Source organism: Epinephelus lanceolatus, chromosome 8 (assembly GCF_041903045.1).
Source record: "Epinephelus lanceolatus isolate andai-2023 chromosome 8, ASM4190304v1, whole genome shotgun sequence".
In the NCBI taxonomy this organism is placed as follows: domain Eukaryota; kingdom Metazoa; phylum Chordata; class Actinopteri; order Perciformes; family Serranidae; genus Epinephelus; species Epinephelus lanceolatus.
The window spans coordinates 771,452-797,121 of NC_135741.1; the positions used below are offsets into that span (position 1 = coordinate 771,452).

A 25,670-nucleotide genomic window follows, 5' to 3' on the forward strand; every position below is an offset into this window, starting at 1 on the left:
ATCCTGAACTGAATCCTGAATTCTTCGCGGAGCCGGTGAGAACGTGGGTGTGACATGAGCCCTCTGAGAGGACGGCAGTGTTCAGGTAAGAGATCCTAAATGTTTGTGAGCTGATGAATAAAGAGACATCAGGGTGAAAGCTCTGAAACACAGGAAGTGGATCTCTGACTTAATATTTCTTTGTCACAGTTAATATTCCCAAAAGGTCAAGACTGAACTGTGACACTCATTTGGTCACTTCCTGAATGCTGTAAAGAGCTTACTGAACATTTCACTGGTTTCCACTGAGCTGAGGGAAAAGTTTCAGAACCAGTTAAATAATAAAAACGATGATGATGAAATAAACATTTAAAGAATCTAAACGTGCTGCTGTCACCTGTTTGAGTTTTCCGATGGTGTCGTTGTGTTCCTCCTTCTGTTTCTCCACCTCCACCAGCTGCTGCTTCACCCCCTCCATCTCTGACTGCCTCTCCTGCAGGACACAGAGACACATGAGGACACACGAGGACACGAGCTGCAAAACTGGCCCCTTTGGATGCAGATGAGCTTCACTGCAGAACCAGTCCAGTTCACACAGATCAGAGCTGACAGCCACACACACACACACACACACACACACACACACACACACACTGGTGTGTCTTCAGAGAGCTCGTAGGTTTCCCAAACATTCTTTTTTTTTTTATTTAACGGCCCGCCATGATTCAAACATCTGCTGCCACGTTCTGATTCTCTATTTGTGGACTGTCGCGAGGGGCCCTGTTGGAACACGGATACTGTTCAGTCATTAACTGCACCACACACTTGCTCTGTGCTGCCACAGTGTGGCGCTGTGACAGTGGAACTTAACCGTTCGTTGCGCTGGCTTTAAAAGTTTCCCTCTGCAGCAGCTGCTCCTCTCATCCATCAATCAGCTCTGATCAGATGGACTCCACCCTGAATTCACCCCACGACACAAAACTCCACAAACTGCTGCTGAGGGACAAATGAGCCCATGAAGAGTTTTGACTGCGCTGCGTTCACAGACCCACAAAGAGCTGATCCCTGTCAGCTAACATCACACACAGACTGTCATCCTGTGGTTAACACTGGTAACGAGCGTTATAACATGGCGTTCCTCTGCACCTTACTTCTCTTCTTCAACGATCTGCCGGCTGCGTTCTTCACACAAAGGCAACATTCACACGTTCCAACATGGACGACTGAAATCAGACACAAAAAACAGCAAACTGCACTCAGCTGTAAAACCTGACGCCGTGTTTGGGAGCTCGTTTTTTATTTATTCATCATTTGTGCTGTAAAATCATCAGCACTGTATCTTCTGTCAGTCAGACCTTGAGATGAGGCACACAGCAGCTGCACATAATGTGCTGCTCATGATGCATCAGTGGCCGCGATCTATTTTGTGTGAATTCATCCCTTTAAAACTCTCTGTATATCTGTGACTGAGAATAAAAGATCTGTAACAGGAGGAGGAAAAGTAACATCGATCAAAGTGTGAAACATAAAGTCTCTTCTTCTGTGAACATCTGACACTCAAAGCAGAGAGCTGCACTGAGGTCACACAGGAACACATTTAACTCACAAGTACTAATAGTACAACTTGATACTGTGAAGATCCAACTCTGAATCTTCTCCCCACGTTCACTGACTTGAATCTCTCAGACCTCTGTCACAGATTTACAGACTGATAAACAACCACAGTCTGAAATCATTCCTGAACTTCAATGCACAAACTAACGCTCACTGACACTTATTTGAATCCATAAGTTTCCTGACACATGTAGAACCAGTGCAGAGTGGAAACCATCACACACTGTACAGCAGCATCATCAGCTCCAGCTCACTGTGACCACACTCGTAATGTGTGTCTGTTCTTTAAAAAGAGACAGTGACCCTTCTTAGAAACTCTTATTCCTCTGTGCTCTCCCGCTCAAAGAAAAGAATATTTAAAACAAGTCACATCTCCACCTCCACTGATGCCCCCTCGCTCCTAATCCAGCTGACTGAGGGATTAATTTAGAGAAGAAGAAAAAAACACTACATTTAATTCCCCTCTAATCTTCTGCGGCTAATTAATTTGACTAAAATCTACATTAAAAACACCCACAGGCTGCAGCCGCCCACCTGACACACAGAAAACACTGAGTTCTCCAGGAAAACAACCCAGTCTGTTAATTCCCTCTAATGTCACAGTCACACACACACACACACACACACACACACACACACAGCTCATCAGGCAGAATGAGCCTTTGCGTTCATATTACACTGAAATACAGCCAACAGAAAGAAAGATGCAAGAAAATCAAAATATAAGCAGCGTGTCAGATCAATCATGACGGACAGACAGGTGTGGAGGGTAAAGGTGCGGACACACCAAACAGACATCAAAGAACTAGCGGCGACGAAAGCCAACCGTTGCGTCGTCTACGTCGCCTCACGTCGCCCTGTGTCAGTTGCATTTGAACACACTACACGGACTACATCCGACGGCCAAGTAGCACGTACGTTCTGCGCCTGCGTGAGAGAGAGCGGAGTGAGAGAGTGGTACATCCTGTCAGCCGAGGGGTTTCCTATCTGTGCAGCCGAGCACCGCAGCACCTCCACGGACTATTACATCCAGACGGTCCCGGTGTTTCCTCCGCAGGCTCCACTTCACTCAGCTGCCCGATAAACCCGCTGCTTCTTCCCACTTTAACCTGAATAACAAACCAGGGCTCGGTGCTCCGGTTGGATCCAAACGGAGAGCCGGGGCTAGCTCAGAGACTAGCGGAGGCTAACTGGCTGTGCTTCCCTCCGGTCATGCTGCGGCTAACGCTCCGCTAGCTGCTCCCAGCTAGCTCCGGTTTGTTATTCAGGTTAAAGTGTGAAGAAGCAGCGGGTCTGTGGGGCAGCTGAGTGAAGTGGAGCCTGAGGAGGAAGCACCGGTTAGCCCCGGTTTCACTACAGGCAGATTCACTCGCTACAGGGGCGAGGAAATAAAACCTGAACAGCCAATCAGAGTGATCTCTCTCACCGACAAGCTCCGCCGCTGATTCAACATGCTCAATCAGCCGAAAAGCCGCCGATGCCAAAGTGCCGACAGTGCGGGACACACCAACAGACGCTCACCGACGGCCCGGCTTTGGTTGACGGCCGACCTTCGGCTTGGTGTGTCAGGGCCTTAACTACCAGAGGAGCCATTTTTGGTCCAAATATAATATATAATATTTACCATTAGGTGGTGACTGTGAAGTAAAATATTTATGAATATTTGGTACCTTGCAGCTAAAGTAAACAAATCTGTTTGTGCATTATTATAATATTTAAAATGAATTCAATATTTTCCTCAAAGACTTTTCCTTTCTGGATTTGTAATCCACAGCTGGCTTCACTGAAGAAACTCAAGATGAGCCACCGCTCCTGATGTTCAGCAACATTCAGACAAAAGGCTCCAGGCTGTGGACGTCACTGTGACTCACACTTAGGTTGATGATAGTTAAAACGTTTTTTATAATTGTTTTAGGACTATATGTTACACATGTTTACATAATGTAAGAATCATTTTGGACGACGACGACGACGACACTAAATGAAAATTAAAATGTTCTGATGATTAAATTCCATGTAGCCTAATTTTTGGTCAAAGCCACAGGGAGTCATTACTGAGGGGCTAAAGAGCCGCAGGTTGCTGATCCCTGTGCTCGACACTCTAACAGGGTAGAACCTTTGTCAGGCCCATCTTGCAGCCAATCAGAATGTGTTTCAGCTTTGCTGGAGAAGGGCAAAGCGAGCACGTAGGGTCTTCTCCGTCTCATTGGCAGGACATCATATGTGGCTCATATCATGAAGCTAGTTTGTTTGTCCCACAACTCCTCCCAAGAGAACTTTCTCTTGTGGCTGACACGTTGACACCAGGCTCAAAGTGTGGGCAGCGTGGAGCTGGTGCTGGTTCTGAGAGGACTGCTGAAGGCCCGACTGAGGGTGGAACATGTTCATCATCAAATGATGGACAATGTGCAGGACTTCACTCATACATGGGCTGTTGGGGGGTTTTATGCTCTGTGGGGGAGGACGGAGGACGCTGAGTATGAACTTCTGAAACTCTCTTTGTGTTGTTGTTTGTTGTTGGCCTGCAGCATATGCAATGGTGGTTTTGTTGACTCCTTGAAACGGTTTAACCAAAGAGACTTTGAAACCCAAAACCAACTCCCTCCCGTCTCATCCACTGCCCTTGTTGTGCTTGAGAGACGGCCTTCGTGCACCTCTTTGCCTGCTCTTGTCGGCGCACCTCCCCGACCACAAGACCTCCTCGTTGAGATGAGGTCGCACTGTGCCGGGACGCTCTGCTCCCTCCAAAGCTTCCTCTTCCTTGCTGCGCACGTCCAACAATGTCCCGGTGTTTAAAGACTGATATTGCTTGTTACGTAGCTGCAGACGGGGTCGATTTCCCTCCAGTAGAGTGTGTAGGAGCTGTTTGGGCTCCACATGTGATTCTGTCTGTGTCATATCCAACCCGACTGTGGAGCATCTCTACCAAACAAAAGTCTTTCCTTCTTTTCAATCAGTGTGAATACATTTCATTTTGTTTCTACACAGTGACATGAGTGTGTTTGATCCAGTTCAATAATGATAAATGAGATGCTGCAGCGATCAGGTCTCATCTGAACTGAAGGAACACACTCATGTTGTCTGAAGACACAGGTGATTATTTTAAACACACCATGATGAGTTCGTGTTCAGTCAGTCAGACAGGAAAAAACTGAAACTCAAACCTACGATGCTCCGCGTACCTGCACAACACCCGACCTGCACGCTAATTAGACTTCCTCCATCATTAATTAACTTTTCCTATTAAGTTTCCTCATTCTGCTCTTAGTGGCAGCTGTTATCCTGCAGATAACACACACACACACACACACACACACACAGTAATCAGTCAGGGGGAAACTGTTTCCTCGGAGGACCACAGAGTCAGTCGGGTTATCTGATTGGCTCTAAGTACTTGTTACATCCACACTGACATATCCCATGATGCACGGCGGGTTGTACTTTATTGGTTCGTTATCAAAGGGTAAAGATAACGAAGGTAAGAGCCTCCTTCAGAACATTCTGTGTTTTTATGTGCAGAGTTAATTGTTTGGTGATAATGGCTTTTCATTTTTATTATGTGATCTCATTATTCTGTCTGTGTGCAGTCTGACTCGTTTCACTGTGAAGACTAACTCTGCTGTTTCTTTACAAGTTGGTCGAAAACAAATTAGAGACATTTTCTGTCTCTGTGGATCAGTTTGACTTCACTGGACTCCACACCTGAAGCTTTACACACGTATGAACAGAGATAACTGACACTGTTTCATAACTGCAGCTCTGCAACACACGTGTTCACATATGTCTCTACCACAGCAGAATAAAACTACTCTGATCTTCATCAAATTCAAAGGTCAACAGGTCAAAGGTCAACAGGTCAAAGGTCAACAGTCAAGTTGATGAAAATAGCTAAATAATGCTAAGCAGAATAAATGATGATCAGGAGAAAGGAGTATCTCCTTGAGACAGGTGATGGACTCATATCAAAATAGAAGATAAGCTACATAATCATGAACCTGCTCTGTGATCATGTGACCCTGTAGAGTGACGTATGGGAACATGTGTGTGACATGTTTGTGTTTGTTAGTTTGCTTTTGTCTCTTTCTTACAGACTTATTTGCTCATTTTTCTGTATGTGCTGCAGTCCATCTCCATACTATAAATAAAACATGTCTTGTATTCTTGTAAGCCCAGAATCACACTGTGTATGACTTCACAAAATGTTATACCTCCTGCAAATATATCGAATTCATCATATTTCTACATGTCTTTAATATCTATGCTGTGTTAAGACCTTATTTTCTTATTCTGAAAAGCAGAGGAAGTCACGTGTTTGTCTTGGGCTGAAAAATGTCCTGAAAAATGACTGCAAGGTGATAAATCATCAGATCAAATCAGGAGTAAAAATATATTTTTTCTTCATTTATTAATTCAGTCTTGAGGCTCCTTTAATTAAATATTAGTCAGATTGTGTGTCGACCTGAAACAGTGTAAAGAGTATATGACTGTCAGCTCTTAGTTTATGTAACAAGTACGCTGAAATATTTAAATAAACTGTTTTGAAAGAAAGCAGTTTCTTTTTTCCCCTCATCAAAATGTAGCGTTAATTTGGATCGCTGTTTGGCTCCTTTCTGACAAGATATCATGACATGGTTGGTGCAGATGGATGAACACCGGTCTGAATTGTCAGTTGCACGAGCCGTACAGGTGTCGAGTCTCAGGCTGCTGTCAGCCCTAGAGTGGTCTCCTCTGGTCTGAATCAGGGACTCATGTTGTTCCAAAGTTGTATAATTGCCTAGAGTTGGTTCGTGTTCTCACGGCAGCATTTACAAGAGGACCAGATCAAATGCCTTGTGTGAGAAAGCTGCTCTTGATTGGTCAGAATTTCCATGTGGGAAAAATCCAGGAAGTAAAGCAAACGTTGAAGAAGAGTACACTTGCAAGATAAATGTGACACTTTCTAATGTCACAATGGAGGGACAACTACGCAGGTTGATTTTAGCGCTGCTCATCGTGGACTATATTGCTGTCATTGTTCATTTTAGTCAAACCATACAGTTTGAAAACGAGGCGCGGCTCCAACTAGAAAACAATGTTTTGATGCATTGGATGTGCTGAATGTGCATATTAAGGCAGTACAGGAGGAGGTGCACATTAATAATCCTCCAGGACTGTAACATGCTCATGTTTAACCCAAACAATGTGTCATGTGACTGCAGTTGCTTCACATCCAGGTCGCAACACCTTCACAAACCAACCGCACCAGAGTTCCTTTGGAACCGGACTGAGACCACCTCTTCAAGAAGGTCTCAGTCCGGTTGTTTTGGTGTGTTCACACCTGCACAAATGAACCACACTGAGGGGACAAACACACTGGACAGAGCAGGTGTGAACATCTGTGCCAAATCTGAAGAAATTCTCTTCAGTTGTTCTTCAAGTGTTACCTTCATGAGAATGAGAGGGACGGACAACCCTAAAACAGAATGCCTTCAGCCATGGCTGTCACCAGCACAGAGGCACACACATGTCACCTTAATCTGTAAAGTAGCTGAAGCTGTCAGTAAGTAATGGAGTACAAGTAGAAGGTGAGGTAAGATCAGAAAACTCAAGAACAAGTACCTCACATTGGTACAAACTCTTCCATCCTCGCCTCCAACACACTGACTGCAGGTAAACACAGTCTTGTCCCTGTGCTGCAGCTGTCAGTGTAAAATAAGAGGGGGAGTCATGTGGTCAGAGAAGAGCAGGAACCACAGAAGAAGAAAACAGACCCTGAAGGATCTGTACTGAGACAGTGCGCAGTGAGCGGAGTGTGTTTCGAAGCAACATGCTGACAGATGGTGTGAATGTTCAGAGTCTCCGGAACAGACTGTCAGTGTTCACATGAGCCTCCTCCACTCTGATCTGCTGCTAACGCGCTTTAACCCGCCGCCGTTACCATGGAGACGTCCACGCTTTAATTAGAAACACACATTCAATTAGAGCTGGGCCGCATTCAACACGCTCACACACAACACAATACACAATACACACACCTACACTGGCTGCATGTATAAACAAACACCCACACACTCATATTTATGTTTACAAAGATGCTTTCTGAAACATGTTCGGAAACGTGTGTGATCTGTGTGTGTGGAGGTGTGTATTCTCTGTGTGAGTGTGTGTGTGTACCTCCAGCTGGAGTGTGTGTTCTTTCTGCAGCCGTTGGATCTCCTCCTGATGCTCAAGAGAGTTCTTCTCAATGTTCTCCTGCAGAGATCAAATAAGACGTCAGATTAATTCACATTATATTATTCATACGATTATAAAAAGTTAAAGTAGTTCTCCCCCGATTTACCGCCACACTACTAAAACTGTCGGTGCGTTTCCATGACGACAGAGAAAACAGATTTATTTAAAATCCCTGTAAACAATGTGTCACAGTGGGACTAACACACCCAGATCATGTGACTCCTGCATGTATACAGTCAATCAGACCCAAACTGGCCGAGGCGCTCTGAGCATGCTCCACAGTTTCCGCCCCGGGCTTTGACCCGGAAGTCCAATAGCATTAAATGTGTAAGAGAAGAAGAAGCCGGTAACAACATGGAGAAATCTACATCCAGAGCCGTGACTTTTTGGACGGACCAAATGTACAGAGCTGTAAAGTTGTCCACCACGGTAGCAGTTAGCTGCTAGCTAAATCTTTACATAACTCACCTGTTTACATTTATTATGTTTCAAAGTTACACATATTTGAGGGCAGGGCCTCTTTGATTGACAGGTGGGTGTCATCTACTGACAAGTTGCTACCAATTGCAATAATGTGTGTTAGATAATGTCAGCATGGTGTGACCCCAGATTCAGAGCACGGGCAGGTTTTCAGTTCATGAAAGTTTACTGTAAAGTTTTGGTCTATAAAAACAGGGTACACGCAGGAATCCTGAGGTTAATTTCAATACCTTTTTAAGACTTTTTTAAGACCTTCCAAAAAAACCTTAAGACCTCATCACCACTTCAAGCTTTCATTAGCAGCAACGCATCTTTAACTTACTAAACAGTTGTAGTTCACAATTAAATCTATGGAGCACAAACATACAACACAACTCAGGTAAGATGAGAGGGATTTTTTAATGGTCTTTTGCTCCTCTGTTTGGTGCCTAGACGTCCGCCGTCGCGTGATGTCGCACAGGTATGCGCACGGCCCCGAGTGGCAGTCCGAGTGTGCCTACCTACACATCGTTGTTTGTAATAGTCGCGAGGAGGAAAATAAATTATACATTCATGGATACTTTTTGTCAAAGCTTGAATGCCAAGAAAATGTAATACTTCATAAAATTGATTAAGACTTTTTAATACTTTTTAAGAGCCTTAATTTTCTGACATTTGATTTATCAACTTTTAATACTTTTTAAGACCCCGCGGACACCCTGAAAAATCTTGTCAGAGTTCAGTTGAAGTCAAAGATCCTCTAAAGAGTCGCATGTTCTGTTTTTCTACTGAGAACATTTTGTTTAAATGTTTTTAAGCCAGTTTTTCAGCAGCAAAAATTAGCATTAGCATTGTCAGTTAGCCATAGCTGTAAATACGACATGCTAACCAAATAGCAGCTAGCATTAGGCTTAGTGCCGCCTTCCTGTCCAAATTTGGTCACTTCTCTCCTAAAATCTGAGGTAGCTACGGCTGAAATGACAAACTCGAAGCTTCAAAGCCGGAAACCAAAAATGAACGGGTGACTGTGTCCATTATTTAAACTATCAGTGTGTTAAACTCACAAACTGTTTATAAAGATGGAGGTGCATCAGATACACTGATCTAATATGGTGTGTGTGTGTATTATTGGCTAGCTAAAAAAATTCCATCCAATACTTTGGATATATATAAATAATGTTTCACACGTGATCTGGAGCTCATGTTACGATGTTCTACTGTCAGCGTTCAGAGTCTCTGATTGGACAGAAAGTCATGAAGCTGCTGAGGAGACACACACGGTGGAGATGATGGTGGGTTAGCCTAACCCTCCATCGTCTCCATGTCAGGTGCGTGAGGACACGACCTCCTGTCAGACTGACCTCGGCCTCCTTCAGTCGTCTCTCAAACCATCCTTTGGTTCCCTCCATGGACAGAACCTGAGCCTGCAGCTCCTCCACCCGCTGCTGGAGACCCTCCAGCTCCTTCGTCCGAGCCTCAAAACACACAAACACACAAATACACATTAATACAACGTGCGATGATCACATGTGGACGGCACAGGATCAAACATGAGAAGCTGCTGTTTCACCACCATCATTCTTTACTAGATAACTGTCAGATTTATTTTCCAACTCCTTCCTCTCCTCCTCAACTTTCACTTCCTGTCCCTGCTGCACCTCCTTTCTGTCTCCCCTCCGGTTTACCTTTTCATCTCTGAGCTGCTGTCGGATCTCCTCCTCTGAGCGATTCTTGTCTTCATGGAGTCCTCTGAGCTCCTTCTCATAACGAGCCCTCACCCCAAGGACCTGAGAGGAGAGGGGAGGAAGGAAAGGAAAGGAAATGAGGAGAGTAAACGAAGAAATGAGAGGAGACAGAAAAACATTTGACCTGAAATCATTTATAAAGTCTGATACAACAGTTTAATATTTCTGCAGCTGAATGAGACGCAAATAAAAATGAAGAAGAGGGAAAAAGAACGGATCAGTAACAGCGGACTGAAGGAAAGAAACAACATAAAACAGATAAAAGAAATAAATAAAAAATAAATCGTCGGGAAAAGAAAAACTGAGAAGGAGGAGGAATAAAGAGAATACTGAAGAAGAGAAGTGAGAGAGATGAAATCTAAAACACACAACCTCCTTCTCATGCTGCAGCTTGAGGTCTGACAGCGCCTCCTTGTGGTCGGACTTCTCCTGGTTCAGCTGGATGGCCATGTCGTCCAACATGGCCTTCCTCTTCTCTGCTGTCTGTTACACACACACACACACACACACACACACACACATTAGTGATGATGTTCATTAGTGTGTTTAGAAGCTTAATGGCTTAATGTGTCTTTATGTTCATCACACAAACAAGTGTGTGTGTGTGTGTGTGTGTGTGTGTGTGTACCTTCTTAGCCTCGTCTAGATCTCTCAGCAGTTTCTCCTTCTCTTGTCCTTCCTCTGTTAACTGCTCCAACAACTTCCTGTTGGCGAAACTCGACTCCTGAAGGAAACAGACGAGAAATATAAAACGTACTAAATCTGTCGTCCATTAAAGTGAACCAGCATTGGTCTCACCTGTGTGTGTGTGTGTGTGTGTGTGTGTGTTACCTGCAGCTGGGAGTCCAGGTCGTCCCTCTGAGCCAACAGACTCTCCTGTTCAGCTCGTCTCTGCTGCAGCTCGGCCGTCAGCGCATCCTGCTGCTCACGCAACAGATTCATCTCCTGCGTCTTCACCGTCTGGATCTGCACACGGTCATCACACAAACTTTGTTTACTTCATCATTCTTTTGTAAACAACAGTCCCTCAGTACAGAGTGTGATGATGGAGAGGATTAATGAGGATGAAGCCGTGAACATTACAGACAGTGGAACACAGAGGACGACAGGTGACAGCAACACGTGCCAAAAACAACAGACAGAATTTAGCAGAAAGCAGCATGATGACAGAAGTGTGACACGTGTCAGCATTAGGAGACAGTAGAGGACAGGAGATGAACACAGAGGACAGCACACTGTCATCTACTTTAACCTTGACAGCAGAATTCTGTATCACAGTCGGTGTTTTCAGTGAAGCAGATGAGATGAAGATGAATGACACAGAGAACACACACAGTTCTAGTTCAGGTTCTTCAGATGTTCGGGTTCTTGTTAAAGTACTGGAGTCAGCTGCAGCAGCTAAAGTAAGTTTGAGTTTAGTTTTTATCACCAAATAAAAACAGGCTGCAGCTCACAAACCAGTTCTTATTACAGCCAGGTGGAAACGCTGTGCAGCTAACAGACAGAGCTAACGTTAGCACGCTAATATCTGAGGTCAAAGAGGCGACCTGGAGTTAATGAAACTGTGAAAAAAGGAAAGGTGATGATGTCGGTGACGGCGTTAGAGGAGCCAGACTTTGGTGTCACTTCTGAGTCAAATCAAAATATAACCCATCGTATCTTTGTTAGTTCACCTTTGACTGAAAAATCCTTCCACCAGATTAAACACACACATTTCATGATGACGATGACGTTTTTATCTAAATGTGCTTGTTTGTGGTCGGCTTCTAGGTTTCTGTAGTACGGAGCAGACGTGACTTACGACGGCTCTGTCTTTATTTCATTCAGTCATCTACATCTGACCTGACAAAATCTAATGATGTCCTCAAACATGTCAACATCTGTATAAAGTTTTCGGTCTGTTCATCTCACATGAATCATTTTATCTGTAGCAACATGTGTGTAGTCGACTGAAAAAATGTCACATTAATAATTTATAAAATAAATAATACTTGGCAGTGTGTATTGATACGATATAACGACACTATGCTGCATAACGTCCATTAGCTTAGTATCAGATATTTCCCTGTCATTATAAACTGCATGAACACTATCAACTGTGACACAAACATGTCTCCATGTGCTCTGACAGAAATAAAACAAAGTCGTAATAAACACAAATATATATCTCCTCTAATCTCTCAGACATGAAGGATGGAGCCGCCTCTCTCTTCTAGCACCCATAATATAAAATGACACTGATCGCCCCCCCGGCCCGCTCTTCACATCACCGCCATCTGGTCGGAGACACACGACTTTAAAATGGAGCTGGTGTTGATAGCAGCAGTTTGTCCCTTCTGCTACGATCACACCGCCTCGCTGACACTGCTGTACAGATCTGAGTTTATTTAACACAGCGGCCAACATGGAGACATGACCACGTGTTTATTTCATGTATGTGTGGATATGTGTTCCTAGCCTGGCGAAACGTGAATAGGTCTGGACACGGGCTGTACATTTCCTCTATTCCCGAGGGGCGGTATCAACGGCTGTCACTCAAAGTGCCCCTTCACGCAATTGGAAAGACAGAAAACCAATCAGAGTAAAGGAAACGTGTGTCGTAGGCTGGCACAACGCCGCTTTAACAGACCAGCAAGCTGCAGCGGAGATGAGCTGTGATGATGTTGTCATCTTTGCGGATTTCCTCCTCACTGTGGACTCCGAGTTGCATGGCTGTGATTCCCAGCTTGGTCCCATCTTTTTCCCGATCAACGGAGCCAGTTGATAAATTAAACCTTTACCAACCCCCACAGGAAGGACGGCAAACACATCCTTTTGTTCAATGAAAGCTTTCAGCGCAGCCGTTTGTTCTGCTTTTAAAGAAAACGTACATTCCAGTTCGTTCAACACATTTACCATCGCAGTTTCAAAATCAGAAGCCATGTTGGTTGTTTACGAAATGCACTCACTCCGCTCCTTGTCCCTCCAATTCTGATGACGTGATCTCAAATAACCCGCCCCAAAGTAATAAATGGTTGTGATTGGCCCGGTAAGCTTTAACCGATGCCAGAATTCACCTTAATGGTTGCATGGCCAGACTGATCTGCGGAGCGAAATCGAATATGAGCTCGTGAGATCAGGATGGTTTCACCAGGCTAATGTGTTCCTGCTGTGACAATAAAGAACCATCCACCTACTGTCTGAAGTATCTACTGCTGCACGTTTCCTCACAACTGATGACTCAAGTCTTCACCAGCTGAGACACTTTGAGTTCCACTGGTGGAACCTCATTCAGTAAATCATGAGGCTGAAACTCCTTCGTTACGGAGAACATAGTGAAGGGAACAACCGTGTCCCGATCACTACGTGGGGTTCTCACTGAGGGTTTGATCTACAGCAGAATGACACCAACCACTCAGTAATGACTCCAGACGACAGATGTGTTTATGATAAAGTATTAAATGTTGTGTCGCTGCACCAACAGCAGCCACAGTTCAGGTTCTACATCAGTTCTACAGCTGCTGATCTTTGAAGGTGCTTTGTATTAATTCAGAAATGTTCCTTCTACACAAAGTCACGGGGGTCTACATTAGTTTGAGACCATCTATCTAAGGTCAAGGTTCTAGAGGGGGTCTAGGTCGGGTCTGAGACATAGTTACCTGTTCCAGAGCGCACAGATTAGTCCTCAGAGCACTGTTCTCCTGTAAGCACGGGCACAGGTCCACACTGAGAACGCTGTGTTAACAAATCCACCTGGAATCACTGGGTCTGTAGGTCGACTTTTACGTGACGCTTTTTCAGTGTCATTACTAGTTCTATAGTCGACAGAATCCTGAGGTTCTCTGTGATGTTCTCCAGGTTCATAGATGAGCTACATGTTTTTTTCCTCGCAGTCTTGTTTAGGTTCCAAACTACATTTTCAGCGTTTGTCGTGCCTGATCGAGGGCAGATATGATTTCCTTTAGAACCATGATGTTCTTCAGGTTTACTGTGGGTTCTACAACAACTGGGTTAACCCTTGGAACAACGTTCTCTGGCCAAGAGGTTTAAAACAATTAACACATCCACTCGATCACATCGGTTTCTGGCAGTTACGTTATTATTGGAAAAATGTTTTGGCATAAGAAACTGTTCTGTAGTGACTCATTTCCCTCAGAGAATGGTTGTAGGGGTGAGGTGTTAGATGATAGCATGTCAGAGGAGAACATTTAATAGAACCCTGTCTTGTGTTTTGGGGTCAAGCGTCTCAGTATGTTGTAGAGCAGCTAGTTCAGCCCTCAGACATGATGCAGTGTTAAGGTTCTATGTAAGGTTCTCCAGGTATATGAGGTGTTTAATGGCAGCTCAGTCAGTCCATGAAACACCTTCTGGGTGATGTTCTCTAGGTTTGTTACCTGTTCTAGAGCAGCTAGGTTTGTCCTCAGAGCATCGTTCTCCTGCAGGATGTTGTCCACCTGCTCCTGACTGACTGCGCTCTGACTGGCTACCTGCAGTACCGACGCACCACAGGCAGGAGGCAGCAAACACAGCAGGACATAGAGGACAGGAAGAACCCAGCAGAGAGAACCAAAAGGAACACCAACAAAGGAACACAATGAAGAGCAGTGAAACACAAATCAGAACAAGAGGAGGAGGATAGAAACACACAGGAACAACCAAAGAACAAAAACAGAAAACAGTGAGAAGAAGAAAGAAGAAAGAAGAGAGGAGGAGAAGAAGAGAAGGATAAAGTCAGAAACACAGAGAGCAGCAGGCAGAAAAACACCAAAGGTTCCACTGGCAAAGTGATGAAACAGATTTCAGGGGTCAGTCTGAGTCAAATCCATCCCATAAAGCCTTGTCTCCTCCTCCCTCCCTCCCTCCCTCCCTCTGACCAGTCTCCTTTCAGAGAGACATTAAACTGGGTTTGACACTTGTACTCTGATGTCATGATCAGTGTGGAGCCGTACAGCAGCTGTGTTATCTGGTGATGTGTGAGCAGAGCTGTGAAACTCTAAATGTGTTCAACTATTTCTACATGAAGATAAAAATCTAAAACAGCTTCTTTTTACGTCTGAATTTTATTGCACTGCTCCCAAAGGTTTTATTTGCCCTGAGTTCAGGCTCACAGGCTCCTGCTGCATAATGCCTGACAGTGTGAACGTCAGGACGTTGAGTTTCCTGTAAACTATCATTCCCTCTTTGGACTTACTGTGTTTCCTGGTTGAGTGTGCATGTGCAAGTGTGTGTGTGTGTGTGTGTGTGTGTGTTACCTGGTCTTTCAGGTTGTGCAGAGCCAGTTCATGTTCCTTCTCTTTGCTCTGCAGCTGCTCTCTCAGCTCAGCTGTCAGCTAAACAACAAACACAAACAGCTCAGTCACAGATTGGACGAAATGACCGATTGATTTGATTGATTTGTCTTCATTTTGTGTCATTCACACAAACATGGACCCAACTCTCTATAGCTTTACAAGACACCATGACAGTAACGTTGCAGTGATCGTGTTATTTTACTGCTGAACAAAATACTTCTGAAACAAAACGCAGGGTTTTTTTTGATCATCCAACCAAAACAAATCAACATTTTACTCCTCATTTTCTCTCAGTATGAAATTTCTGCTGGCCCTAATTAGTATAATCAACATTTCAGGGTTCAACGCTAAGGTTTTTTTTCACTTGCCCGGTCGGGCAAGTTGGTCAGAGATCTACTTGCCCGAAGTCAGTTTTTACTTGCCCTATAAAAATTGTTTAATTTGTTTAAGCTATCAGTTAACAAAGACTGCAGTTATTTTTATGTTATGTAATCTTTATTCACACTGTATTTATTAATTAAAACAACATATGTCATGTATTGTAGCTTAATTCCTACACAAAAATGACAGTGTCAGGGCTTAAAGTGAAAAATGTGTCAATCATTCTCCGTCTATAATTTTGGGCCCTACTTGAGCCATGCCCACCTCTATTTATTTTTCACCCCTCTCTCCAGTTCTGCTGTATTAACACTGGGTTTAATATATTTTGCTTCCATCTCTCTGCCCTGCTCTACTCTACTTCAACGCTACTTAGCCCTCTCTCTACTCTACCAGTAGACTACCACATCCACCTGTGGCACTAAACGCACACAGCAGTGTTTCCCCTAGGATGGAGTTGTAGCAGCGGAGGTGAAGCACACGCATGAAAAATAATTTTCACATGTGTGAAACTTTTTTGCATGCTTGCAAAGCACAGCCTGCTGGGATGTTTCTATGTATCTACTGGCACCAGAAGGGCTCTTTAGGACTAAGTACATACAGTACATGTGTGCACAGTAATGAGCAGGTGAAATGTCTGTCTAGCTGACATATGAGGTGTCTCAAGATTTAGGAACATACAATTTTATTGAGTATAATAAAGTAAAAAGTCACTTGACATGCTGCTGTTTTGTGCTATGACCTGTTTAAGTGCTGGAAGTTATTTACGTGACAACGCCTGAACGCAACACAAGCTCAGCATGAGTGCCGTACTGAGCTGCTGTGCGAGCAGCATGTTTGTCTGTGTGTAACAGCAGTCTGTTGGTTATTTACACACTGTCCATTTCAATAACTTTGTCAGCTGACTAACTGCACCGGGCTCGGGGTCAGGTTTGGTCAGGAAAATGCAGCCCGAGCCGCTCTAGCGTGCTCACCTGTGTGTGTGGCGGAACTCCGCCGTGCGCGATACAGAGAGCAGAGAATTGTTAACACCTGACCATGTAGAGACAGAAATGACACGATGACATAACACCATAAATAGTATATTGTTATGTTATTATATGAAGCGTCTGTCACGCAAAATAATATCAATGGGCGCTGTGGGCAGGACATTATTACACAGCTGTGCCTGTGACTTCAGGCAGAGAGACGGCTGCATCAGAGCCGAAGAGCACGTTTTAAAATACATTTATTTTATCAATTAGTTATTAACTTTGACTATTTTTAGCAGTGAGTTGTTAGTTTACATGCCCGACTGTGAGTTTTACTTACCCCGGGCAATCGGGCAATCCTTATTGTTGAGCCCTGCATTTTAAAATGATTTCGTTACTGCTGCTGATTGAATCTTTAGTAATGGTGTTAATACTGAGGTACAAACAATGTTTAAACATGCTCCATGTAACCCTGACTCAACATGTGTGCTCTTCTTCACACATGACCAGACCAGGAGGGTTGAGGACCGTACACATGCCGCGTTTTTTGCTTCCTCAAATTTATTGTTTTCAATGTTGAAACGCGACAGGCGCTCAAACAAACACCGGGACCGTCTGGATGTAATAGTCCGTGGAGGTGCTGCGGTGCTCGGCTGCACAGATAGGAAACCCCTCGGCTGACAGGATGTACCACTCTCTCACTCCGCTCTCTCTCACGCAGGCGCAGAACGTACGTGCTACTTGGCCGTCGGATGTAGTCCGTGTAGTGTGTTCAAATGCAACTGACACAGGGCGACGTGAGGCGACGTAGACGACGCAACAGTTGGCTTTCGTCGCCGCTAGTTCTTTGATGTCTGTTTGGTGTGTCCGCACCTTTAGAGCACGACGGATGCATCCTGAGATAAACAGAGTTCAGCTCTTGGAGTGCAGCAGCATACACCACATGTCATGTGACAAGGACCAACCAATCACAGCCCACAGATATCTTTCCTTCTTCAGTAAATATCAGTGTGTGATAAATATGGAGGAGAAGTTGATCATGTCAGTGCAGAGCTGTCAGAGCGTCACATCTGTCCCACAGACACACAGGAAGTAGATCAGCACTGACCTCAGGGTTTCAGGTAAACAGGCTGTGATACGGTGCTGCTTATTGTTGCTTAGCAACCTTGAAAGCTGGCACAAGACAAGAGTAGCATTCAGTGCCCAACCTCCTGTTTTCCAGGTGCTTCAAACGCAGCATGTGTACGGCATCAATCCTTATAATCCAATAATATAACATAGCTGCTCTGTATTCTTTTAGTAATCTGATGCTCATATGTTTTACTTCAAACACTGAATGCAGGACTTTCACTTTCAGAAGTCTTTTCAGTTTGACACTGTGGTGTTCGTACTGCTCTGACCTGATTGGCTGCCATGACGTCTGACTGTAGTTTCTGGATGCGGATGTTTGTGGCCTTCAGCTCTTCTTCTTTCCTTTGGTTGATCTCATCGATCTTTGTCCTGCAGAGACACAAACAACATGTCAGCACCTGATGAACCACGAGCACCAGGCCCGTCCACACTGTGGTGATCCAGCAGCTGTGAAGGAGCAGCAGTGCTGTACTCAGTCACAGTAGGAGTACCAGGTGCAACAACAAGAGAGTCATACTTGTACAACCTGCAGTACCATGAGCAAAAACAGCAGCTGTACCTACAGGTAGGTTACAGTAACAGTAACAGTATTAGCAATAACAGAAGTACAAGTCCAGTCCTGACCTGCTGTCGTTGTACAGAGCCTCCTTCTCTCCCTGCAGACGCTGAAAACTACAAACACAAACATTATCATTCATCAGTGTCTTCATCACATAAATCTTCACTGTCAGACTGCAGCACAGCCAGACTGACTGTTTCAACTCTTCTCCATGTTCCTTTAATGTGTAAGTACGCCCCCTGGAGGACGTCAACTGGAACTTCAGCTGGCAGAAAAACATCTCAAATAACCGAGTCACAAAATTCAACCTTTTCTTATCCTACTGATGATGTGATGTATTAATGTTCTGTCTTCATCTCACAGGCTGCTGTGATTATTATAGTGGAGCTTTACAGGTGTCTCACCTCTCCTGTTTCTTCTTTAACTTGTCAGACAGCTGGAGAGAGACAGACAGGAAGACAGAGACACAGACAGGAAGACAGAGAGACAAACAGGAAGACAGAGAGAAAGAGAGAATTAATTACATAATCTTCCTTAAAAATCTCCTACATGCTGATAAACAGTCATTATTGGCTCAGAGCAAACGAGGTTCTTAAATGTTGTCTTTCCTTCTTCAAAGTTTGAACGAGGCTTATTTTCTAAACCAAATGATGTCATTGATGATGTGAGCAGTGTCCTGAGTGTAACATTACCTTTGTTATCTCTTCCTGCAGTTTGGTGATTTCAGCCTGTTTGGACGCCTGAAGGTTGAACAGAGACAAAAGCTTCAGATCAGTTTCAGAGTCGAGAGAATAACAGACACACGCGTCTCATGACGAGCTCAACTACACAAGGTTTATCTCAGTCACCAAGTGTTGGGGCCGGATACATACAACTAAAACTGTGAGTGTGTACAAAGGGTTGGGAGAGGCCCTCTGTCTTTAATCGTTTGATTTGTTCTCTCCTGAAACTGATGTTTAACAGGAGACATTTGGATTCTGTGATTCTGTGATCATGTGGAACAGTGACAGTCGAACCACACGTGACTTTCAAACAAACTGCAGCAGTAAAATGAGTTCATAATCACGTCTTCAGGAATTAAAGCAAGAAAAAATTGTGCCTGAAATGTGGAGCACGGAAGATTTGTGTGCCTGAAATCTGAAATCTTTTCCGGAGCGGGGGGCTTGGTGTTGCGGTCACAAAATGAAGAAATAGAAATGTATGTGTTGCAAAGGAACGTGTTTATTATCGGTCTCGTTCCCTGCTCATGTTCACAGCTGTGTGTCGAACCTGTCGTGGCTCAAATCTCTGCAGATAGAGAAATAATCTGAAGGTTCGGGAACATTTAAAACTCTGTGTAATAAAACATGACTGTGTGTCTCCACAGTCGACGTGATTAAAGATGTGCAGTCTTGTGACATTTCAGCGCCGCTCTCCAGCTGCTGTTTAACTTCCTGTCATGAATTAATTAGTTTCCTCTCTCTCACACACACACACACACACACACACAAACATGTGGCTGTTTCATCTGCCTTCAGTTTTATTTTTCTGTTTCACTGTGCGGCCTCTCTGGTTCAGAGCCGTCAGTTCCAGAAACCCTGACTCAGCATTTAAACTGCAGGAAGTAAAAGAGGAAGATTTCTGTGAGGATATCGACATTTTGTACTTGAACGGTTTCACACTGACTCAGTACGACTGAATGCTGTGAGATGGACTGTCTGACTGTATTAAATATTTAATCTCATCATAATCTGCTCTCTGACTCTCAGTGATGATGTCAGACTAAGGTGCTGCAAGAACAACAGAACCCAGCAGCAAAGGGAGCGTCCCAACCTTTTCATCAAACTGCTAAATAACTAGAACAAGCGTGCAGAAACGTGACGTCTCAGGTCTCGTTCAAACGCTCACAGGTATTTTTTAAACAGATCTTTGGTACAGCTGCTCCTGAGTGAAGATGTTCAGACACTCTGTTTTCAGTGCTGACGTGTAGACGGGGTAACAGAGTTTATTTTTTCAGAGCTCTTGTGTCACTGTGCGCCACTTTCTCCATTGTGAGGCATCAAAAAAGCCCCGTTTCCACCAAGCAGTCCACTTTGGTCCAGTTTGGTCCAGTTTGGTCCACTTTTTTCCAGTTTGGTCCAGTTCAGTTTGTTACACATTAGAATGATATTTTTGCGTTTCCATTGTCAACAGTTGTGGACGGTGCCAACAGAACCGTTCCATTCTGTTCCGTTTATTGTCGACCCTCTGTTGGGGTACCTGCACACTGAACCAATACTAAAAGGCGGAGCTAGAAACATTGCAGTCTGTTGATTGGTCAGTGGAGAATCGACACTTTAAACCATGTTTTGTTGCCGTTTCGTTTTACTAGTGAACAGTCAGCAGCTACAGACTGTGAAACGTGTTTTAATTCACTGTGCTGTTCAGAGGCGACTGACGCATGTTACTCAGTGCACAAGATGATGTCGAGAATCAATCATCACCTGAAATGTTCAAATAACTTTGACCATTCTGTTTGTTTTTAGATGCCTTTGTGTTGATTGTGTCTTTAAGCACTTAAAGCTCCAGTGTGTAGGATTGAAATGAAATATAATATAATTAGTTTTCTTTAGTGTCTCATGTTCACCAGGGCTGAAAATTAACTTTTTGGTTCACCGGCCAAGCAGATTTTTTTTACCAGCCAAAATAATGAGTTGCCTTTTTCTGTCACATTTGTTTCAGTACTTTTCATTGAGATCATGTTTAATATCAAGCTTTGAGCTCAAAGTTCCTGTTGTGGCCATTTGTTCAAAGGGCAAAAAAAGAGACAAAAATAAGAGCTCCTTCAAAAAATATCAAAATTTAAGAAAATTCAAAATCCACTCACAAAGGGCCACAAATGCACCAGGTTAGTTAGGCTTACTCAGGCAGTCAAAGAATTCATTTTCCAGGCCAGTAGCTCCGTTCAGAAGGTTTATTTTCAGCTTTCAACAGCAAACAAACATGTTCAAAAACCATGCTGCCTCTCTGCTTTGTCCTGCTGGTAAAAAACCATTTCCCCTTCCCGGTGCATCACCTGCCTCTAACACCTGGCTACCTATATCCCCTACTGTCTGGTGCCCCTAGTGTTTACCCACAAAAATAAATAAATAAAAATAAAACACAAACAAAACAAAAATAATAAACTAATCAAACTAATGACATAGCTCCTTCAGTTCCATTTGCACTTTGTACGTCAAACATTACAGTAATTTACAGTAACACAGCAGGCTATGTGACACCTGCTGCGTTCATGGTCACAGATGTTCTCCAGCTTCATCGTTTTGTTACCGATGACAAACAAGTTGTTACATTTTTTTCTTTAGCATACTGCCGACACACATTACAGCTCATTACTGCGCCCTCAGCATCGTAGTGTAGTCGGCCTCCTGAAACACCGTTATCGCCCAAACCTCCATGTCTCACAAACCGTTCTTTTTTCCTGTAACGTTTCAGCTTCAGCTTCGTCCTCGTCTGTTTTTTCGTTTTGTTGGTGGTTTACATACACCTGGTAAATGTCGCCACATGACGCCCGTGGTGATAGCCTGCTTGCTACTAACAGCAGATCATGGGTCTAGGTGCGCGATATGCCTACGTGCACGCACGTCCTCCGAGTAGACCTACAGGTTCCTTGATGCAGCGGGGAGCAATTTAAGTGCGACACACGAGAAACAGAGCGCCGGTCTGCTATTAGCCACCGTCAAATAGCTTTATATCATTTATTACATGACTATCTTGGTACAAATATTTACCCGCCAATGTGGCAGATAGCCTTCCAAGATTTGGTCACCAAATAGAAAATCTACCTGCATTTGGCGGGTGTTAATTTTCAGCCCTGATGTTCACTAAAGAGACTCCACACTAAATGTGTTCGTACATACAAATAAGGAAACCCTAAATATTCTGATTTATCAAACTGTGCCTGTGCTATTTCCTTCCATAAGACTCAAGTCAACTTGTCAGTGCGTGGATCAGCCTCACATCCCGCCCTCTACAGGCCCACATCCAACCAGAAATGGTCAATGCAAAGCACCTTGTTAATATTGATGAGCCTGCTGATCAATGAATCGGTTCAGTGATTAATGGCAACAACCCAGAGGGAGACCAAGAAAAACAGTTCTTCTGACACAGAAGTGTCTGTGTGCTCTAATATTCAGCTGATTATACACTTAAGAAAAAACATATTATATTATATTATATTATATTATATTATATTCCAGTTCTGCCAACATATCGACTGAATCCTACACAGTGGAGCTTTAAGTTAATGTGAGATATCTGAGTGTGTGTAACGCTGACGGGACCGTCCACAAACATCTGACAACAAAATGAGTTTTCCTTTAAAGTAAAATGTAAAAATGTTTCTGTAATATTCACACACTCCTGTCTTATGTACAAACACTGCAATTATGTGTGTGTGTGAGTCAGGTGTGTGTGTGTGTGTGTCAGGTGTGTGTGAGTCAGGTGTGTGTGTGAGTACCTCCAGGTGTTGGACCTGCTCCCTCAGCAGCCTCTTCTCCTCCTGCTCGGTGTTCAGTGCCATCTCCAGCTCTGGTCCAAAGCAGTGAGTTATTGGACAGAGAGCAGCCGACCAGCCTAGCGCTGCCTGCTTAGCTACAATCTTCTCTACGCTCTTCTCTGACAGGCCTAAAGGGGGCGCCGCACACAGCAGGGGGCAGTCTGTTAGGCCAGACACACACTACACCAGCTCCCAGAGGTTTCCTCTGCACGAGTCTGAACACTCATCAGTCTGCTCTCTTTTCTGGCTGAGCGGCAAAGTCAAAGGTCTAATGTGACACGTTCACTGACAGCGTGTTCATCTGAGCTCTGTCACGTGACTTTGCTACAACAAACACCTGAAGCAAGACGTCTGGAAATGTTCACACACTCACGTCATGTGTAAGTTACCACGATAAACACTTTCTGACACGTGAACACATCTGAGTGAAAATCATCACTCTGCTTTTTTATTTTGATGAAAAAACTTGTGATAAAACACAACTAAACAAACATCGATGTGACAGAGTCTGCACCGATCAGGTACTCAGAGTTTCATACGGGATCAGCTTTTAATTAAAGTTCCAAACGTTTTGGTGGCATCTCAGCGCACTGAAGTCCTACAGTAACTCTGTCAAAAACATGACGCTGGACAGTATTTCAAAACTTATATAATTATCAGTCAGAATGAAAACAGAAGGGTTAATGTAGCTGAACAGAAACTAGAACTGAAACTGGAAATCGTTTTGTTGTTAAAAAAAAGTCTCACCTTAAAAATAACTCAAATAAAGAAGAGATTCTCCGTCCAGTTGTGTTTTTAATAATAATAATGATAACAATATAAATGTAACCGTTAACTTTTATATGATGGTATACCATAAAACCAATATATCGGTGCGCACTAGAGCAGACCACCAATATTCAGCACTAACTGACACAAATATCAATACAATACCTACGTTTTACTATCAATACCAAAATGATATCTGAGGTTTTAAATTTTAAGACATATCAGCATTTTTCAAAAAACAAAAGCAGCTGTTTGAGAATTTTAACAAAAAATAAATAAATCTAGATCTGGCTTTATTTAATATTTAAATCTGATCGAACACGAGGTCATTAAACCTGCAGCACTTTTATTATTTGACGCCACAGACACATTCAGTCAGTCTGATACTCAGCATGATGCAGAAATATAACATTTAGCTGGAGAGATCTGAGGTGCTGTGAATTTAGAATTTCTACGGCCCTAATTTATCGACATTTTGATCAGCGTTTACCCTCAAAGCTGCGACTCTGCCGCCTGTCATACAGCTGCAGCTCAACACTGGATAAGCTGGAAACACGTATGAGAGTTGAGCCTGATAGGAGGGGCCAAATTTGAATGTGTGTTTACAAACAGCAACTGGAAAATCCTCCAGACCCTACCTTTAACCTCCACTGTCCATCACGTATTAAAGGGATAGTGCACCAAAAAATGAAAATTCAGCCATTATCTACTCACCCATATGCCATATGACACTTAAAGTGTCCTGAAGCCCAGACGTAAGACTAAAAACAGAGTTCAAATGAGGTTTTTCCAAACAGCTTTTTATGTCGGGGCTTCAGGACACTTGGATCACTACGGACGAGCAGTATGGAGATATTTTGTGGTTTCAATGATGTGTTTTTGGACGTTTGAATCTGGGGCGCCGTCAGCCTCCATTAGGTGGAGTTGTGTTGCTACCTCCTCTCCCCTTGGATCTCTGCAAGTGATGTGAGGACTCTAAAACTTCACCTGAGCCTCCCTCGCCATATGGGTGAGTAGATAATGGCTGAATTTACATTTCTGGGCGCACTATCCCTTTAAGACTTCAGTAATATCTGGTGTATATTTGAGGTGAACATTAGTTTTGTCTTTGCAGCTGTGCAGCCAGAAAACATGAACTTGTTTATTTGGCCTTGAGTTTACAGCTGAAATGGTTGTTCACTTGGTCAGCTTGTAGTGTGTGTCTGCCCTGAGCCAGCTGGCTGCTCTACGCTATAATAAAGCAAAGCTGAGGGTCACCGTTAAATCTCAGGTAATGTCCAGCAGAGACAAAACATGCTGTTAAAGACATCAAGGAGACGTGAAGCTGTGACTGTGACAGGTTTCTGCAGGTAAATGAAGCCAAGATCTGAGAACGTAACAAGCACCATAAAGAGGCCACACTGGTGGGGTCACATGTTTTGTTTGGGTCACATGTTTATATCTATCATTAGGAGCAAATCCAAATTGACACCAGACTGAAGCTTTAAATTACATCAGCTGGATTTCTCTGAAACATCTGTGGTGAGATTCAGTCACTGATTTGTATGAATGCTGAAAATAATCTGGTAACTGACACAAGCAAAACTAAATTCACACAGAATGGATTTCAGCTGCTGATTACACTATCAACACCACGACCTGTAGCTGCTACCTGCCCCGTCTCAAGGTCTGATTTACTCAGGATACAACAGCACAAATACGCCTGCAAAGTTTAGCAGCTGAGGTTTTTTGTGTCTGACTGTAATTATTTGGGATGCACCATACTGGATTTTGTTGCAGATATCCAATATGCTGATATAAAACAACTCATTGGACTGGTAACTGATATCAATATATCCACTTTATCCCACCTGATGTCAGTGATCATCATCAAGTCTCTTCTGTAGTGAATTAACATCATATCATACACACAGACTGTGAAGGTGACGTATCACAATAATAATTTCCCTGTAACTGAGTGTGCCTGTTGGTGCTGTTCTTTGTGAGCTGGACTGTGTTTGCACAGAAAAGGACCGACACCAAATGTCTGCTTGTTATCTTATTTAAACGTGTGCTAACAGCACAGGA

At 43.6% G+C, this 25,670-nt stretch overlaps 1 protein-coding gene across 3 annotated transcripts in view; it reads right to left on the reverse strand.

The window, feature by feature from the left end:
- Nucleotides 1–25,670, reverse strand: part of gripap1 (GRIP1 associated protein 1) — a 63,292-nt gene that overhangs the window by 22,213 nt on the left and 15,409 nt on the right. Inside the window, exons 9-22 of one of the 3 annotated variants that reach the window (XM_033628631.2) lie at nucleotides 22,797–22,867; nucleotides 19,012–19,059; nucleotides 18,724–18,755; nucleotides 18,385–18,432; nucleotides 18,030–18,129; nucleotides 15,242–15,319; nucleotides 14,384–14,476; nucleotides 10,842–10,976; nucleotides 10,639–10,734; nucleotides 10,383–10,493; nucleotides 9,951–10,052; nucleotides 9,627–9,740; nucleotides 7,747–7,824; nucleotides 377–472 (exon numbers count right to left, since the gene is read on the reverse strand). In XM_033628631.2, coding sequence (XP_033484522.1) covers nucleotides 377–472; nucleotides 7,747–7,824; nucleotides 9,627–9,740; nucleotides 9,951–10,052; nucleotides 10,383–10,493; nucleotides 10,639–10,734; nucleotides 10,842–10,976; nucleotides 14,384–14,476; nucleotides 15,242–15,319; nucleotides 18,030–18,129; nucleotides 18,385–18,432; nucleotides 18,724–18,755; nucleotides 19,012–19,059; nucleotides 22,797–22,867 — 1,202 coding nt within the window. Of the gene's footprint in view, nucleotides 1–376; nucleotides 473–7,746; nucleotides 7,825–9,626; nucleotides 9,741–9,950; nucleotides 10,053–10,382; nucleotides 10,494–10,638; nucleotides 10,735–10,841; nucleotides 10,977–14,383; nucleotides 14,477–15,241; nucleotides 15,320–18,029; nucleotides 18,130–18,384; nucleotides 18,433–18,723; nucleotides 18,756–19,011; nucleotides 19,060–22,796; nucleotides 22,964–25,670 lie in introns of all 3 variants that reach the window. The other 2 variants (XM_033628629.2, XM_033628630.2) reach the window with 2 other exon arrangements.